General features: G+C 43.3%; 1 protein-coding gene across 5 annotated transcripts in view; it reads right to left on the bottom strand.

The window, feature by feature from the left end:
* Positions 1-19,765, bottom strand: part of CUL2 (cullin 2) — a 74,364-nt gene that overhangs the window by 13,787 nt on the left and 40,812 nt on the right. For 4 of the 5 annotated variants that reach the window (XM_072955471.1, XM_072955472.1, XM_072955469.1 and 1 more), the window contains exons 7-16: positions 14,080-14,176; positions 13,873-13,983; positions 10,774-10,936; positions 6,757-6,881; positions 5,289-5,396; positions 4,529-4,588; positions 3,723-3,851; positions 3,555-3,641; positions 2,407-2,559; positions 2,064-2,141 (exon numbers count right to left, since the gene is read on the bottom strand). In XM_072955471.1, the coding sequence (XP_072811572.1) occupies positions 2,064-2,141; positions 2,407-2,559; positions 3,555-3,641; positions 3,723-3,851; positions 4,529-4,588; positions 5,289-5,396; positions 6,757-6,881; positions 10,774-10,936; positions 13,873-13,983; positions 14,080-14,176 (1,111 nt within the window). The remainder of the gene's footprint in view (positions 1-2,063; positions 2,142-2,406; positions 2,560-3,554; positions 3,642-3,722; positions 3,852-4,528; positions 4,589-5,288; positions 5,397-6,756; positions 6,882-10,773; positions 10,937-13,872; positions 13,984-14,079; positions 14,177-19,765) is intronic. The other variant, XM_072955473.1, reaches the window with a different exon arrangement.

A 19,765-nucleotide genomic window follows, 5' to 3' on the forward strand; every position in this document is an offset into this window, starting at 1 on the left:
GCTTTCCGCCTTCTCAAAGATGCGAAGAATCCTAAATTAGACTCCTATTCTGAAAGTCTGTCTTAGTGCGGCATCTCAAAATCCACCTGGTCGTCCATGCGAGTCTGCTCTTACCACTCCTGTCGCCATTAACTACTGCTTCTTCCACCATCAAGACCACTTCTTGAGTTCTTACTAGACCGGCTAAGTGCTTCACATTCTCTTGTTTCATCTTCATATCAACAGTTGAGGTGGTATTACCAGTTAACAGGAAAATTAGAAAGTTATCTGCCCAAAGTCACAGAGCACAGTAAATGACAGAACAGACGTTTAAAACCAGGAATTTTGATTCCAGAGCTTACACTGTGTTATTTGTTTTATAATCTTTATTTTGAAAGAAACAAAAATAACGTACTTTTAAAAAAGATTAAAACTACACATTGTGAGCATCTCTAGGAAACAGTGTAATAAAGGAACAGTTTCATTTTAAACTTCATGAGCATACGCATAACCTGATTCACAACCTTCAGTTACTACCCAAATATTTAAAGACTAATAGATAATGAAGATCCTGCTGGGAAAAAATGCTGCCCAAACTTCTACCCGATTGAGAAATAAGAGGCCTCTTCTGGTGAGTTAGAGAATCAAAAAGGGTCAGTTTCAAGAGGAATGAAAACATGCTCATCCTATCAAAACCTTGTGCGTGAATGTCATCTCCGTAGCAGAATTATGCACATGCCGAAAAGGCAGGAAGGGCGCACACGCCATCACTGACGGGCAAAAACAGGATGTGGTGCACCCGCACGACAGAACACCATTCGGCAGTGAAAAGGGGGCACTGCTGACCCAGGACGGCAGGATGGACCCAACACCCTGCGAAGTGCGTGAAGTCAGTCCCAAGGGACCATGAGTCCTGTCTAAACCAGGCAACTCTAATCTCCCCCCGGCTAGCTCAGTCGGTAGAGCATGAGACTCTTAAACCAGGCAACTCTACAGAGGAGGAGCACAGCCTGCCTGGGGCTGGGGCGGCGGGACGAAGGTGGGCACAGTGAGGAATGACGAATGGGAAAACAGTTTCTTTTAGGGTAATAACAATGTTCTAAAATTAATGGTGCTGATGGCTGCACAGCTCTGTGAATACACTGAAAACCACTGAAAGTGGACACTTGAAATGAGTGAACCGTAGAGTGCTGTGATCTGAAAGTCTGTGTCTCCTCAAATTCGTACGTTGAAATTCTGGTGCCCAATGTGCTGATTTTAGGAAGTTGCGCCTCTGGCCGGTGTTTGGATCATGAGGTAGCAGCCCTCACCCAGTGGCATTAGCGCTCTTACAATCCCCAGCCCCTGCCACCACATGGGTACCCAGCCAGCAGTCTGTGACCCGCAAAGGACTGGCACCCTGACCTTGACCGTCCAGCCTACGGACCTGTGCGAGAACTCAGGCTCTGCTGTTGACAAGCCGCCCAGGCCGCGCGCTCTGTCACACCTGCTGGAACGAACTGAGCCGTGTGGTGTGTGAGTTACAGCTCAACAGCCGTCAAGGGCGTGGTCTCCAGCGTCTATTTAAAAACTTTTGGTAAGTATTCTAAAGTTTCTATTTAGTCACATTTACAAACCATTTTTACTTGCATTTTCCAGTTTCCATCCATTTTTTCTAGGATACTTCAGTCTATATATTTACCTAAATTACAGCCCAGAAATAAAACTAACTTTTATAAGATGAATTATTAAAATGGCTCAACATTCAAATGAAAAATGAGAGTGACTGTTTAAGTACTGGATCCTAAACTTTCTTCTAATATCAAAATTTTTGTAATTTAATATTGCTTAAGCCAGATAACAGATTTACTAAGAACAAGAGATGTGCTTTGGCAAAGAACTGTCTGACTCTCAAAGCATTTTACTTTAATATTAGTAATCACAATAATTTATACTCTTCCTACAAGGCAGACTACCCACAACTTATGAATGTATTTTTATATCACATGAGCCCTTTAGACTTTGGAAAAATATTTAAAGTCATGTAACATGAACACAACTATTACAATTCCTTAGGTCTTCCAAAATATTTTCTGCAAACTTACCATCTGTACACTTTTTTCCAATTCCTGGGGAATTGCAAACGTAGATGAAGGAGCCTGAGTGAGAGGCCACGCGCCAGCCTGGACGAGAAGACAGCAAGTAAATGGACAGAATCTCCCTCGAAAGGACATGTGTACACAATGATCTCCCTCCTCAAAATTTTGAGAAAACCCTTCAGTGTTACTAGCTCAGCACCTTTCATTCCAAATCGACATAACTTGTCCCTTTACCAGTGACAATCCTCTGACTGGAAGAAAGGCAGCCCGGCAGCTGCTTATTGCTCCTCCGCGCCAGAGGATCTGCAATGCTGAGAGAACAATGCCACAGGAAGACGCACACGCGTACCTGGAGGACATATATCTGAAAACTAATTCCCAAGTCTATCGCTGTGTCCTGACTCTTGATGAAGTTGTTGAACTTATTGTTGAGGTCCGCGCTGACGCTCATATCCGTGTACATCCGATGCAGCTTGCTGGTGAATTCATAACCACAGGCTTGCTGCAAAAAAAAGTTTAAAAAATAGATGATTTAAAAACAAAAATAATAAAGCACACTGATAAGCACGCTCTGCCAGCAGGTCTGACCAGGGTCCTGCTCGCACGTCACACAGGCGTGTGCTAGTCGTGACCCAAAACAGCTACTCAGACCCTTCCCAAAATTCCCTTCTTTTTTTTTTTAATGCAGATTAAGTAAGTGAATTAAAACATATTTATGAAATGACAAATCTCCCTTTAAGACAAGAGCCTTCCTATAAATCTGTACACTGCTTCAACACTACAGAATGCTCCATCACCGTGTGTGAAACACTCTGTAAGGCTTACAGACAGCATCAGACACACGTGGAAGGTACTGGGAGCACCTGAGTCTGCAGTCAGTTTTAAAAGAAGGTCACTGAGACATGTATTTAATGCCATCAATGGGGTCACGGAGAAACCTATTTCTTTGAAATTGTTCAAAACTCTGTCATCACCAGGTCAGAAAATTTGGACCTCTAGCCCTGGGATATAAAAAACTTTGTTAACATTACCTTTAAAAATTAATAGGTAAGTTTTTTTTGTATATTTTAAAAGGACTGCACATCCAGTGTCTACCATACAGGAAAATTATCAAGTACCGAGTAACTCAGGACAAACATGAATCAGTTACTACTTATTCTCATCAGCATGTAAGCTAAAATGATGTAAAAATGAACTGAAATTCAAATGTACTCCAAAACTTGTACTTAAAGGAATATTTCAGCCACGTTGACTTATGAATAACACGTCTTTTGCAAAGTTAACACTGCTCATCCTGTGGGTGATTCTGTACCAACACGCAGAGAGCCTGTGTCCTCTAACACAGCATGTGCACCCCCGCCACGACTATATCGCTGTACATTCATTCGCCACCTGCTGATGGATTACTTCCTGGTGTCACTCAGAGGCTACCATGAATGTCTCTGTGTGCTAGCGGAGTAATTTCTAGGACATTATCGTACCAAAGGCCTACAGTACCTTTAATTTATTGATCATGGCTTCTTCAGAATCCATAGACATAGATAACCCATGAATTAAACGTTTCGCCAGCATTCTCGCGTAGAACTGCATTAAAAAATATTTTAAAAGATTACTTCCTTTCTGATGATTTAAATCACACATAAAACTTCTCGACTCATAACTTGCCTTTTGAAAAACATCCTTGTCGTCAATGTATTTGAAGACGGTGATGAAGCTCGTGAGCTTGTCCTCGACCTCGTTCTCGGTCATGCCCTTTGCTGATTTCTTCAGCAGGTTGTCGCAGTACTTAGCGAGCTCAAAGAGAAATCAACAGAAACTCTCAGGAAGGAGCCTCCTCAAGGAGGAACGTGGCAGCCTCACAAAATGAGACCAAGGGTCTTCACCAGCCTAAAGCTTACATTTTAAAAATCACGGACATGCACTGAAGAACTTAAAATACACATTGGCAGATAAATTAAAAAAAAACTATAAACAAGTCAAAAATCTAACCAACACTTAATGATCAATAAAAAACCAACACCAGTTTCAGTGGGAACACCTAGGTGAGTTTTGAGCAGTTCTTTAATTTCTGACATGAAACAAATACTTTTTAAAAATCTTACAACCTTGTAATCAAGTTTCCTTTAAAGGTTATCAAACATTTTTCATCACATTCCCTTTAAACTTCAGATAAAATAAAATCTCTATGAAAAGTAATGCAAACTATTTTAAAGCAATCATACTTTCAAACCCAAACTTTGTAAAATGGGATATTTTCTCCTTTGATTATTTCCTAGGAAAAGACTATAGAAATGATCTATTCATTCCTTAAATGAATGCCAAATTATACACATCAGGTTTTATTTTTAATAATTTAATTTCATCTACTTTTCTGAAAAACTCTACAAAAACAAATTAATTTGACATTCTCCTCACCTTTCATTTTCTAATACTGATTTTTTATAATACATTTAAGCAACCATCAAACTTACCAACTCAGGGGCTTTGCAAACAGACTTGGGTTCTCTGTAGTTAACAACTGATGTAAGGGCCTAAACAGAAGACAGACCAGGAATTGGCCTCCAGTAACAGGGTAAAAACCAGCTGGCTCAGTGCACGCTGTAATCTGTGCATCCAGAAGTCACCACCCCACCCCAGACACAGCGTCCTGGTGCTAGTCTGTTGGCACTGTTTTCATACCTAACACAGGGCAAACTCCCCTCCCTGTAGCCTTCAGGGTAATTAGAGTAATTATACATCCTGCTCCTGCTGAAAGATACTCTGTATAATTCATTACTGATGCTTGAACACAGATAAAATAAGACTAAATTTTTAAAAATCTTAACTACAACCATGTAAGCAAATTTAAATGAAAAAGTTTATAAAAATAGTATTTCTTTCGAGTATCATCCAAATATTAAATTCAAAGGAAAAATGAGCACTAAAGAATATTAAAATTACACATGTATTTTTCAGAACATACAGTTTATTAACAATTCTCCTCATCTAGCATAATCATGGGAAGTTCAATACCCTTCTGATTTAAGCATTTGATTTAACCATTCAGTTATTCACTTAAAAGTTGTAAGTTACATACTTCTGTTTTAACTTTCACTACGAAATTGGTTGTTAAGGTTAATCTCTGTGTCCAGACTAGAAATCTCACATTTAGAAGCCCTAGTTCTGGAACTGCCTTAAAGAATGATTAAGTGAAGAGTATTTTATATAAAGAAACATGTACTAAAAAGTTACCTTGTCCAATGCACTCATAAAGTGCTGATCACCATTCAAAACAGTGTTGATAAGTTGAACAAATTTACCGTGTACTTCCAAAACCGACTCCACAAATAGTGTTGGCATCTAAAGACATGAAATACAAAGTACAAAGCTTATTTTAAGAAGTTCAAGGATGTAATGAGGCTTAGTGAAGAACTATTTAAGAGCAAAGATTTCCCCAAGCAAATTAATGTTACACACAACACCCACCCTCAAAAACTGTTTTTAGCTAAGATGGTCTTAAAAATCTAATGCTTTGATGTTGAACTTAGTTGTCATTCAACACCAGAAATGCAGGTTCCTCTGCCAGCAGAGCCCACTGAAAACACACTTCTGCCCGGCGCTGGAATTCCGCATTGTAAGTGTAACAAGACACAGTCAGAGCACCAGGCCTCTCAGTTTCAGAGAGGATTACATAAACCAAAACAGCCTTCAAGCCACTGGAGGCGGAGAGAGGGGAGAAGTCAGAAAGCTATCATCCGTGAGAGCTGAGGCCCCGAGAGCTGGGCAGGGCATGTCCGCACGTCTCAGAGGGAAGAAGCGCCCAGCAGTGTGAAAGATGAATTTTCTCTCTTAAATCAATGGGGCTAACTGTGCAGCTGGACCAAAGACCCCGAGTCAGCTACAACGATGTGAGTCTCCTGCAAGGGGGTCCCCTCATGTTTGCTGCCCACAACTCAACACCATGCCCTGTGCCCAGTCGTCAACACCCTGAACATGAAAAACCAGTAAAAAAACCAATAAGCCTGATAAATAATACAGGCCAGCAGACCTGAACAATACAAACTAACAGTTTTACAAAAACAGAAAGAGAAGTAGCATTTCCTGTCATATCTATCTTATCTGTCAACCATTATGAGTAAAAACAAGGAGCACAGTCCAGCAAAACCTGCCAACAGGAGTGCACTCTGACAGGAGGGACACCCTGCTGTGAACGGCTATCAGACTGGCAGGGGACCCTTGAGAGGAGATGTCAGGGACCTGAGTCCCTGCTGGGCACTCTGGGTGGTAAGCATGTATTTAGGGAAGAATGCTTCAACCCAGACTCGCTTCCTGGGTGATCCAATTCAGAGCATGTGAAAGGAAACCAGACTGCAAGCAGTCTGCACTAGCAATGACTGACACTGCTGCTACTCACCGAATGCCAATGCCAGCCACACAGGAACACAGTTATTTAGACACAGAAACGTGCTTTTCTGTGAGAAGCTGGTCAGCAACTGCTAACTGGACACAGCAGTGCGACTGAGAAGTCTGTCTCTCTCACCGATTTTCTAATAATGCGATTAATTCCAAAACGTGTCCAACACAGTCTAGGTTCAGAACATTTTAATAAAGACGCTTCATTCGCGGGCATGGCGGGACTCCTCCCTCACGGTTTACAACAGCCAAGTCAAAAGAAAAGCCCCATGGCAGCCGAGCAGGCGCCCAGCCTGCGCGGACTCACGTTTTCCTGAGCAAGGTTGCCAGTCGCCCGAAGGCCTTCGTCGTGGACGTGGTCCTGCAGCTCCTGAATCATGTGAGGTAGGCCGGTGGACACAGCGCGGAGGAGAACGTACATGTTCGCCATGTCTGAGGGGACAGAAATGCCATTAACAAACTTCCAAATAGTTCAAAATATTTTAATACACTAGGTAACATACAGTTCAAATGCATGATTACAGAAGGGCATGCGGGGCCCACCCTGTCACCCAGTCCTCTTCCTGGAGAGCCACATGGTGGTGGCCTGGTGGCCTTCAGGGCTGCTTCCTACCTGGTCAGGGAAATTCCCTGTTCCCACCTCTGCCCCTTTTACACAGACAGCATGGGAGACCAGTGGACTGTCTGCAACTGCAGAACCACCTCTCACCCCAAGACCCTTCATGTCAGGACACACAGCCTCTCCTCACACTGTGCCACCACCTGGCACCGCTGCCTGTCACATGCTCTACTGCAACTCCTTAACAACTGATGGGAAACTGCCTGCTCCAGTGCCCTGACACTACTGTCACGACTGACATCCCCACGGGCAAGACCACTTGCAGCGTAAACCCGCGAGGCAGGCCCGCTGTGCAAGGGTTCCAGACAGTTCCCAGAAGCCAGGAGCTCCCTGGCGACAATGTGTCACCTAGCGTTTTGATCTCTGCACTGAGGGGTGGAAATGACACTTCAGTATAGTGGTTTTTAAACTTTTTATTGATGTATAACACACAGAAAAGCCCACAAACCATTTAAGTGTACATCTCAACAACCTGTCGCATGTGAATGCCCCCCCTACCCCAGTTATCACCACTCATGGTAAGAAACGGATGTTCCCTGCACCCCAAAGCCGTCTTCACACTGCTCCCGGACCACTCCTCCTAGTTCTTCTGCAAAGGTCACCACGGTTAGGACAGACTAGCTCCGCCTGCTCTGAACTACTGTGAAAACGCAATCACGGACCCTCCGCGTCTGTTTCCGACTCGCTTCGCTCCTGGGGTCCACCTGTGCCGTGTGCAGCTGTGCCCTGTCCACCCCCACCCGTCTGCTGCTCCTGGGCGCCTCAGCTGCTGCCAGTTTGGAGCATCACAGACAACACTGCTGTGAGCACGCACGTACATGTCTTTTTGTGCGTGTGTGTACGCAAGCTGGGCGGTGGGGGGGACACCCAGGAGAGCGGGGCTGGACCACGAGGGACACGTCTGCTCAGCAGCAGCGGTCACGGTCCGTCTGTCCCGGTGGCTGCATCGATTTACACTCTTGGTCTGGAGTGTAACAAGTTTCCATTACTCCACACACTTCCACACACGTTATTTCCAGTCACCTTCATTTTATATCAAAACGGGATTAGTACTGACTCAGTGTGTTTAATTGGCACTCCCTATTTTAGTGAGACTGAGAGCCTTTTAACATGTTCCCTGGCCATCTGGATAGTCTCTACTCTGCAGCGCCTGTTCAAATTTCTTGACTGTTTAATATTCTGGACATAAAACTCTCTCAGCCATCGCAAATACGTGACCCTATGACTGTCTCCTTTTTTCTGAGGCGTAGCTGACATATAACATTGTATGAGCTTCAAGTTTGTAACAGTGATTTAGCATTTGCACATGTTGTAAAACGGTCACCACCGCAAGTCTAGTTAACATCCATCACCATGCATATCTACAGTGATTTTTCTTCTGATGAGAACTTTAAAAAATCTACCCTCTTGGCAACTTTCAAATATACAACACAGTGTTATTAACTAGTGTCACATGCTGTATATTATCGCATCCCCCTTAGTGTTTTTTTAATAACTGGAAATTTGTACCTTTCGACCCTCTTCACCCACCCCTGAGACTCTGGCAACCACTGATCGGTTCTCTGTATCTGCCAGTTTGTTTGTTAGATTCACATGCAAGTGAGGTCCTGCGGTATTTGTCTTTCTCTGACTTTATTTCATTTAGCACAATGCCTTCGAGGTCCATCCATGTTGTGACAAAACAGTAAGATTTCATTATGTTTTTATGGCTGAATGATATTTCATTATGCATGTGTGTTTGTGTATTTTTATCCATTCATCCATTGATGGACACTCAGGCTGTTTCCTTATCTTGGCTACTATAAATAATGCTAAAATAAACATGTATCTTCTTGGGTTTGTGTTTTCATTTTCTTTGGAGAAATACCCAGAAGTAGAATTCCTAGGTCATATGATAGTCCTATTTTTTATTTTTGAGGAAACTCCACACTGTTTTTCATAGTGGCCACACCAACTTACATTCCCACTAACCATGCACAACACTTCCCGTCTCTCCACATCCTCGCCACCATTTGTTACTTCTAGTTTTTATGATGACAGCCACGCTGCAAGTGCCACCTCACCATGGTTTGGATCTGCATTTCCCTGAGGACTAGGGATGTTGAGCACCTTTTCATGTACCTGCTGGCCGTCTGTGTGTCTCTTTGGAAAAATGTTCATCCAGATACTCTGCTCATTTTTTAATCATTTTTTTTCTACTGAGTTGTGTGAATCCTTTGTATATTTTAAATATTTATCCCTTATCAGACACAGGATTTGCAAACAACTTCTCCCATTCAGAAGGCTGCCTTTTCATTTTGTTGGTGGATTCTTTGCTGTGCAGCTTTTTAAAAAGTCTGATGTCATCCCACTTGTTTATTTTTGCTTCCGTTACCTTTGCTTTTGCTGTCAGATCCAAAAAACATCGCCAAGACAGATGTCACGGAGCTTACGGCCTACATTTTCTTGTAGAAGTTTTATGGCTTCCAGCCTTATGTTCAAGTCTTTAATTCACTTTGAGTTAACTTTTGTATATGGTGTAAGATAGTGGTCCAGTTCCATTACTTTGCATGTCCAGTTTTTCCAAAAACATTTATTAAAAAAGTCAGCCTTTCCCCATTATGTATTCTTGGCTCTTCTGTCCTCTGACTGTCTCGTGATGCTCTTCTGATGATCCAAGGGTCTTAACGGTCTTCAGTGACCCAAGGTTTTTAATGTTGAGGTAGTCGACTTGATCAATATCTCCTTTGTGGTCAGTGCTTTTTGTGTCTTATGTGAGATATCTACCTCTGCTCTCAGAGTCATCAAGTTACTCTCCTATATTACATTCTGGATGTATCACCGCTTTCCCTTTCGATCAAAGGCCCACAATGAATTGATTTTGTATAGGGCATTTGAGGTAGAGATCACATTTCACTGCTTTTCCAAATGGGCAGCCAATGGCCCTGGCACCCAGTGCCCTGCAGGGCCACCTTGGTCCTAAACGAAGTGTCCACGTGTGCTCAGGCTACTTCCTGGCTTTTTACTTCAGCCCACTGGTCTCTCTGTCTAATCTTGCGCCAACGCCCCATTTTGTAAGTCATGCAACCCTGCAGCTTTCCCACCATGCTCTTCAAAGCTGTCCTGACTGTTCTTAGTCTGAGTATTAACTTCCCGAGCTCAAAACAAATCCTGGGTTTTGAGGGGACGGCCCTGATCTGTGCATCAGTGTTGCTCTCAACAGTGTTTAGTCTCCTCGTAGGTCTGGCACGAGTCTTGTTACATTTATTCCCTGCTATTTGAAAACTTTAACTACTATTTTCTTTTTCTAAAAAATTCCATTTTTTTTACTGCTTATTGCTAACATCTCATTGTATTTTTATTTTGTACTTCTATTTTGAGTGAAATTGAGCATCTCCATATATTTAAAATCTATTTATATTTCTCTTTCACATTCTTTGTCTTTTTGCTATTAATTATTGTTAGAAACTCTTAATGTATTAAGGGAATTGGCCCCTGTGATGTGTAAACACATTTTCCCAGTTTTTCTTTTGACTTCAGAATAAAATGTGAAAATATACTTTTCCAAAAAAGTCTTTTAAAATATTAATAACCTGTAAAAAGGCATATTGAATATTCCAGAGACTGTTACTCACATATGTTTGAAATCTCGGCTGGCTGGGGATGACGCAGAAAGCTGGTTTATCACCTGCTTTCCACCCACACGGAGGCCGGGGTGTCACTTACCATTCTTCTTCTCTTGCCGGACGATGTTGTGACACTCTGCATGGAGGAACTGTAAGTGGTCTGCGACCATCCGCTGCTGACACTCATGAATCACTTTAGTATACGAACTGGGATGTAAGTATTTTCGACATCGAATTTCTTCATCTTTTAATCTGCCTAGAACCTTTAGAAATATATTCTTACAGTCATGAGCCACTATGAGGAAAAAATCCTGTAGTATCGGTAAGCAACTGACATGGAAAAGTAATAAAAAGAATCATATAACCAATTTAAACTCACATTCCATAAATCATTTCAAAATTTTGCTTATGCTTCCAGCTGACACCTACATTTCACCATCTTATGAACCAAAACTAAAGCTAAGAGGCTGCATTTTATCCTCACTCACTGACCTCGATCATTCTACATACAGACAACTCAACCGGCAACAGGACAAGTGGGTGAATATTAAAAACCAGAACAGGTGGTCACTTCATGAATATTTAACTACCAAACTAAAAAGTAATTTACATCAACTGGACATAGATTAGTCTATTTTATGCTGATTCATCTTAAAAAACATAAACAGTATGTAATGATAATCATAACATTAACGACTTCATTAAAATTTTTGAAAGTCAAGAAAAGTCACAGTCAAATATTTCAATCAAGACCTTTATTAAAGCGTATCCTGTATAAAAAGCACTGAGGTACAAACAATACACTGATTAACATTAACAAGAACCAGCTAATAAAGACAGCAGGCAGAGCATCTGGCTAATTTCTACCTCAAAACAAACCACATTTGCAATGAAAATCATGCTAGCACGGCACATACCCCTACAGAAGTTTAGTTTGAAAACATTCTGTGATGTGACGCTATGGAACCAGAGTTTCTGCGCGTGACTGGTCCCAGGGAATGAAGGACCCTTAAGCCTGGGGGAGAACTGCTGAGTCTGCCTGGACATAAAGGGTGATGCTGAGAAGGAAGTAACACAACACTCCCGGACTCCTCTCAGACATCCTCTGATGAAAACGAGGCTCAGGACTGAGTTTCATGGTCCTCACTTCCCACTGTGCTGCCTGTGGGGCCAAGAGTTCAGGGCAAAGTCACAGAAACCAAGGTGGGCAGAACGGTGTCTAGACTAATGGGTGCCCCCGTGTATTTCATCAACTGAGAAAGTCATCTTGGTCAGTGTTTTCCTTTCAAAATAAAACAGCCTTAGCCATGTACAGCACACAAGTACGATGTCATCTGCTTACGGATTAACTAACTGCAAAAAGGAACTAGTCTGAGGGACGTGAGGGAGGATGGTAAAGGAAAAAATAAAGTGACAGTAAGTGGAGGACCAGGGGTCACATATCGAGAGAATGTACACAGGGCTGGAGAGCCTCAGTGCAGCTTTGAACAGCTATAAACCCCCTGTGGTTGGGGAAGAGCCCAACCAGGGAAGACACAGAGTGGGAAACAGGAGGCCACAAGGATTAGTCGTAACCGAATGAACTGCTCTTACAAATGCTCTTTTCCAAACATGACCTCCAACGGCTTTCCTTTTAATAGTGTGAGATCTATTCACACATCATGCGACCACCCATTTAAAGTACACAATTCAATGGTTTTTGGTATATTACATTATTAGTGTTTTTAAATTGTGGTAAAATATATATAACATAAAATCTGTCATTTTAACCATTTTTAAGTATACAATTCAATACGATTCATTACATTCACAATGCTGTGCAACTATTTCCAAAACACTCTCATGACACCAAACTTACTCCGCGACCACTGGGCAGTAACCCCTTTCCCTCCCCCCGCTAAGTTCTAATCTCCCTTCTCTCCCTGCGAATCCCCTGCTCCAGACCCTTCGTGTAAGTGGAAGCACATGACACTTGTCCTCTCCTAGCGTGTCCGAGGTTAGCCCCTGTGGGCACAGGTGTCAGGACTTTATTCGGACTGAAGGCTGTACAATATTCCACTGTGTGCATGGACATTTCCCTGTCTTCCAACTCCTGACAGACATCTGGGTTGTTCCCACTGTCTGCGCACTGCTTGTGTGTTTTCATCAGCAGTGTTGCATTTTAAGCATTTTATTATCAGCCTGGTTTCAAGGGCCTGACATGAAGAGGGAATAAGCAGCACTGACACTCGGTGCACTTCCAAGGACTGGGTCTGGAGCCTCCAACAAGGGTCTAACATGTACAAAGGGCTATGTGCTGAGACGCCTGACGCAGTACAACCTGTGCTTCATAGACGGTGGGAAACGCCTGACGCCTCACTCAGGGCCCCTGAGCTCATCGGCGACACAGCAGGAGGAGGATTAAACAACCCAGACCCTGGCCTGGCTCTGCCTGGCGGCAGCAGCACAGCAGCTGACCCTGATGCTTCCCGACCCGCGTCCTGGGGAAGCCTCGCCACGGTCATCCCTTTACAACATCTCACTTTTCTAAAAGGTAAACAAACTAACAAAAGTCGTCCAATAGTAAAATGTTTAAAATGCAACACTGCTGATGGAAAAGACTAGGAAAAACTTCTGAAGTATCTTGTATGATGACTGAATTTATAATATATTCTTCTACTGAGAAAATACACATGGAATTTTAAATACGGTAATCAATACGTGTTGGTTTACTGACTAAACTTCTCGTGGTTTTCCACAGCCTTCCAAAAACTTAAAAGACAAAAAGAGCAAGTTCTAGAACGACTTTATCTTGACTACTTTCTCCTTGCATTTAGAGGAAGGAAGGTAAAACCTCAACACACAGCTTCTGCACTTACCTCATTCCCTAACACGTCTGCTGAGCACAAAAGACAGTGTATTATTTTGCCAAGGAAGTGAATATATATTAATTTCAAAGATAAGCAAACCCAGCAATCAGGATTTGTGAAAAAGCATCAACCACGATAAAAATCGGGACAGCACTGTTTCTCCTGGAAAACATGCCACGGCAAGAACGATGGTTTATCAGCAGGTGCTGAACACTGACTAAAACCCAGCACAGGGACCAGAAAAACAGAGCCGTCCCACCAAAAACATACATTAACTCGGATAACTAGTGTTAAATGAAGCCACACCTGACATATAGTAAATGATGGAGTTAACATGTTTTCTTTCTTACCTTTTCCATATACTGTGAGCAGTTTGATTCTTGTAATAGATTTGAAGCTTCTTGTTTGTAATACTCTCCTGTTTCAGTCAGAAAGGGAGACTCAAAGATTTCCTGATAAAACTAAATAAATCAATTAAATCACATTTTAAAAATGAGAAGAAGCAATTTAAGAAGTTAAAGGTCTGATGACTTATGTTTTTAAAGGAGGCTTTTTACCTTTAAGGGGAATTTTTTCTTATACTGTTCAACATGAACAAAGGAGTTAATAACCCCATGGATTACTTTCTGGTTTGGGTCTTCTCCACCACGATCACTGAAACAGGTAAAACATAAAACATTCTTGAGAATGCAAGTATCTACAGAAATACACAGAAACGTGCCAAAGTGGAGCTGCCTCTTCTACTGGTCCAATCACATTGTGAATAAAACATCTTAAAGATCAATGCATGCATGATGCTTAAAGATAACTTTCATACTGCAGCTGAATTTATATTTATGATGGTTAATGTACACATTAGATGTAATTTCAATGAACAACAGAAAAACTTGAAAGATACCATGTTGATACTAAGATGACACGTCTTCAGTTGTAACAGAGTAGATATGAGGCTGTCAGTTCAAGACTGTAAATACACCTGGGTAATACCCCACCTGCTTAAGAACACCTGGCTTTTACTCCCACCAACTCCATTCCTGGAGGAGCTGGTCCGAGAACTCGGTCTCTGAACACTCCTCATAAGCATGCCTGGCGGGGTCTGACAGGACGCCTTCCTCAAAGGCACACTCAGTACAACGCAGGGCCAGATGCAACGTCTAAGGGCCACTTTGGGTCCCTGAGGTCCGCAAGCGCCCCAGCGGCTCCCACTCAGGCACAAAGGCATTTCTCCACTTAGAAACTTAGTGTGAAGCATTTTGACATGTCCACATCCCTTCACAGCTGCAGGGGATCAAAATCACCTCAGTCATTCACGTGACACTGTGACAAGGTCCTATTTAGTCAAGGTACTAGTGTGACGCAAGTCTTAACCATAGTAAGAAATGTAAATGAATTTGGTTTCTCTAATTACAGAAATAGGAAAATGAAATATGGAAAAAAAAAGTTTGCCTAAAGCCGCAGTAAGAGAGTCTGGCTCTAAGCTGGGCATTTCTGACTCCAATAACAATGCTCCAATCAAACCATCATACAGTCAGAGGCGTACCTTTCTGCTGGAATCTCCCACCTCACTTCAAAACAGTTTTTCCTTGAACTAAAAATTATTTTACAAAGAGAACAACAGAAAAATATATTACCATCATTTCCTAGTAAAATCTTCTTGCTTTTTACTGGGAATAAAGGTTTCTAACATTTAAGAACAGGTGAAGTGATGACCTTTATACGTCTGTGTCCCATCCTCCCTCCAGCCCTCTCCTCCCCTTCTTCCCGCCATCATCTGAATGTTCTGGGAAAAGGTTTTTACTTGAATTAATATGCTACAGTGCTCCTGTCAGCCGTGGAATCCTAGTCACACACCTGCACTGTGGCATCACTACAGAGAAGGTGGAGTTCATGCAGGTGACATGGTGAGTGTCTCTTCTGCAGAACTTCCATCAGTTCCCTCCCAAGCCCACATTAACTCTGGTGACATAATGATCTCACCTTTTCTAGTGATCTGGAGTGCATCACTTTTTTCCTTTAACTTTGCCTGGGACCAAATGAAAATCAGTCAAAAGTGACAAATATCTGAATATTTGGAAAATCAGGTTCTCTAAAATTTGTTTCATGACCAAACCCTGCTGTCCCTGCCTGGCACCAGGAGAACTCCCACTCCTGCCCTTTGTTTCTGATTCCAAAAGACCCAGATGTGCTGGAATCAGGTAAGACTGTGCCTGGAAGGACCACTGACATTCCCAGTGCTTAACAACTAAGGTGCCCTCTCTGTAAGAACAACATCTGAACTCAGAAACTCTCAGGCATACTTACTCAGTCTTTAAGTTCAGTACACATGTTTATAACTGCACAAAAGGCACTATAGAAAATCACTATCATTTATTTTTACTAGTCTGACAGCTAATGAAAACAAACAGTGAAATGACGCTGTTAGTAACATACAAAAGCATCGACTCAGCTGGTCATCTGAATAAACTCTGGTCTCATCTAAGAACAGTGATCCCAAGAGATGAGGTCAGATCATAGTCTTGAGAAAAGAATGTAAATAATCTTTAGAAATAAATGGCTTATAATCTGATCTTGACAGAAGCATGTGGAAAATGCCTACAATGACCATAAGAAAGTCACCAGGATAACAAAACCGCTCAGCTGGGCGGTGGGACCTCATGGGAAGGGTCCAACAACAGCCTCCAGGACCAGAGTCTGGACGAGCCTGCCTGGGCTCCAGCCCCGCGTCACCCCGCGCAGGGGCGCCCCCTCTGGTGGGGATAATCGCAGAATCTTCCCTGGCGAGGACACCGCAAAGGTTAAACACAACTCAGAAAAGCTTGCAGCACAGGGCCTGGTGTCATGACAGTGTTTTAAGTGTGGACAGCGGCAAAATGGGAGCATTTTCAATGAGTTAGAGGGAAGAAGGCTGAGAGAGCAAAAAAACACCGGTTGTGACTTTAAAATGAAGGCTATTAAAGCCAGTTTAGCTCAGACAGCAGACCGGGCTGTGATGATCATTAAAGGTTAGGCTGGAACTCTCTAAAGTCCTGACTCAGCTGTGTGATGAGGGCAAATTAACCTCTTAGAGAAACTTCTTGAGAACAGGGTTCCAACAAATTAGGTGCAGCCACCTGCTCCGACTCCAAAGTCTGAGAAGTGACAGGAAGGATGCTTTTTAATACTCTGGTGTTGGCAGTAGTCCCTGGGCCTGCAGAAAATGAAAAAAGATGGAGTATGGAGGGGAGGTTGTAGTCAGTGGTGGAGCATGTGCTTAGCATGATACACAAGGTCCTGGGTTCCATCCCAGCACTCCACTAAAATAAACAAATAAACCTACACCCCCTCACCCCAAAAAGAAAAAAAGAAAAAGATGGAGTGAAGACTGGATAGCACAGAAAATCAAACTATGGACCAAAATGCGTAAGAGAAAGAACTGCTACGAGGAAGGGAGGGAAGCAAGTGAAGGAAGATGGGCGCTGTTGTGGCACAAAACCAGTGGGGTCGGTGGCCACAAGAGCTGCTCTGTGTGTCCCCGCAGGAGCAGCAGGTGTGGTGCCAGGAGGAAGGGACGCCTGCAGCAACCTGGGTGCACCTGGGGGCCCTGGGAAGCCGGGCGATCAGGGAATGGCTCGCCGGCAGACTGGACAGACTGGCAGCGTCACACACTGGTGGCAACGGAGAAGGCAGGTTCTCACAGCCAGCTGTGTAGGAACAGGCGCATGCACACTTCGACTCCAGACAAACATCTGCACGTGCGCACGACAGAAGCAAGAGCTGTGGGAGGAAAACCTGGGGATGACCTGAGGCACATCACCAGGGAAGAGGCAGACAGACCCACCACATGCCACGTGGGCTGCAGAAAGGAGGAGGAGGGCCTTTAGGTACTAACACAGGAGCATCACAACACGTAACTGAATTTTAAAAGAAGTTAATATGTATAAATATCGTGTATGTCTTTGAAAAGTTAGAAAAAAATTTAAAATTACATACTTAGACAAGAAAACAAAATTAACATTCTCTATTGTATTCTGTATCATATTTGCTTCTGTACCTAGATATAAAAAAATACACAAAAAGGTGTGAAAAGACAGTTAATCAGTCACATGGATTACTGTGTGGACAAGACTGCTGAGGAAAGGGTCTGGAACATTAAAGGTTTTCAAGAATGTACTTACATATCATCTGTGTATTTAGGACTAAGTTTCTCACTGAGTACCTGACGCTGGGTCCAGGGAAGAAAAGGTACAAGACAAGCCTGGAGCGCCCTGACACACACGACAGAGCGCTACCAAGGACGGCCAGGGTCCTACCAGAAGGGCTGCAGCAACACACAGAAGGGGGGCGATTTAGGCTTTAATAAAACAAGACAGTGAATCCAACATATTTAAGCCCGTAAGTTCATCACGATACACTGAAAAAAGGTTAACTGATCACTTTCTGAGGACGACAGCAAACCAGCTCATTATCTCACCAACCAGGTTAAGAAAAGAAACAAGCTGATACTTTGCCCTCCTAAGTGGTAACCAAACAACAGATAAAGGCAAGCATATCGTTATAAAAATTTTCAAGTTAAGAAACAAAACCAAAGGACAGAATTAAAGTGCCACTGTCTTACAAACGTCAATAAACTGAAAGATGTTGGTATTTAGCACCTGTGGCTGCCTAAGCCAAAAAGAGTGGAAAATCAAACATCACAGAAGAACAAATCTCTATAGTTTTTCCAGTGGGAACCAACCAGAATCTGAGGAAGCCACTGAGCCACCAATCTGCAGGGAGCAGAGGACAGAGGAGCGCCCACAGGAGTGCCCGCATGCAGTCTTCAGGGGACAGGGGACAGAGGAGGACCCACAGGTGTGCCCGCGCGCAGTCTGCAGGGGACAGGGAACAAAGGAGCGCCCACAGGTGTGCCCGCGCACAGTCCACAGGGGACAGAGGAGGACCCACAGGTGTGCCCGTGTGCAGGCAGCAGAACCCAGACAGCGGGAAAGTCTGAAGATCAAACCCAGGTCTCGTCAGCAAAAAAATGACAAGGGAAAAAGGGCGGAGGAGGAACCTGCTGATTAGAAGATTTAAAAGACATGTACAGTTTTTTAAGGATGTACAAGACTAAACAACAGAGTCTAGGAAAGCATGTGTGGGTGATATGACCACGAAGAAATAGAAGGTGATTGCTCTGGCATCAGGACCGTGGTGACCTCTGGAGAAAGGAGGGGCGGGACATGAGGTTTTGGGGGCTGGCATGCTTCTTTTCCTAACCTGGTGGCATTCATAAGGGTTTCACCCAATAAGAAGTCATCAAGAAGCACACCTGTGTTGCAGGGTTTTCTGTATCCATACTTAACTCCACACTCAAAAAGTTAAATGACACATATACAACAAAATCCCCAAAGTCTAAGAGAAAACTGTTCTAACAATATTAGTAGGTGACAAAATAAGAAGAGCCCAAGATACATAAAGTTACTATATAACAATAAAAATAATTAACCACAGGGCAGTCCTGACATTTACTCAACTAACAACAAAGGCTCAGAATTTATAAGACAGAAACTTACAATTACAAGGATGAAAATCGGTAACTCTAAAATGAGCTGGGAAATTAGAAAAACTTCTCTCAGAAACTGAGAGGTACAAAAGAGAAAGACTGCAAACTCATATCTCACTGATGAACCTACCCCTCACAGCTCCGAGACGGAGCCATGAACACGAGCACGTGGAGAACTCTCTGTCAAAGCCGGTCCTGAGTCAAAGGGGAGGGAAGAGTTTTGTGCAGAGCTTTAATTTTTGTTCAAAGACCACCTGACATGGGAAAGTCACCTGCAGACCTCTGCTCCACCTCCCACCCCTGCACACCGAGGAGTCATCAGAAGCATGAAAGACAGTCTTTCAAACCAAGTCACTTAATGCTGGCATGTCACTTTCTACTGGGTATTAACAGGACATTGAAAATATTCTCTCATCCTCTCTTGTGGCTTTTTTAACCCCTCATCTACCACAAGGAGCCTCAGCGAGAACAACACTTTGCTTCTTTCCTCACGTAGAAACCCCGTGTCTGGGTCTTAAAGGAAGCGGACTTGGGGGGTGGGGTGGGTGCTGTTGCACGGTGACTGCTGGCCTAGAGGAGCCCCCCCAGCACCTGCAGGGTCATGCACACCTGTGTCACCAGGTTTCACTTCTGGTTCCCCAGAGCTGAGGTCCAGCAGGAAGGATGCTCTACTCAGGACCCCACGGGAACACTTTCTCTACCCTAAACTCCTTGCACAGCGG

Source organism: Vicugna pacos, chromosome 35 (assembly GCF_048564905.1).
Source record: "Vicugna pacos chromosome 35, VicPac4, whole genome shotgun sequence".
In the NCBI taxonomy this organism is placed as follows: domain Eukaryota; kingdom Metazoa; phylum Chordata; class Mammalia; order Artiodactyla; family Camelidae; genus Vicugna; species Vicugna pacos.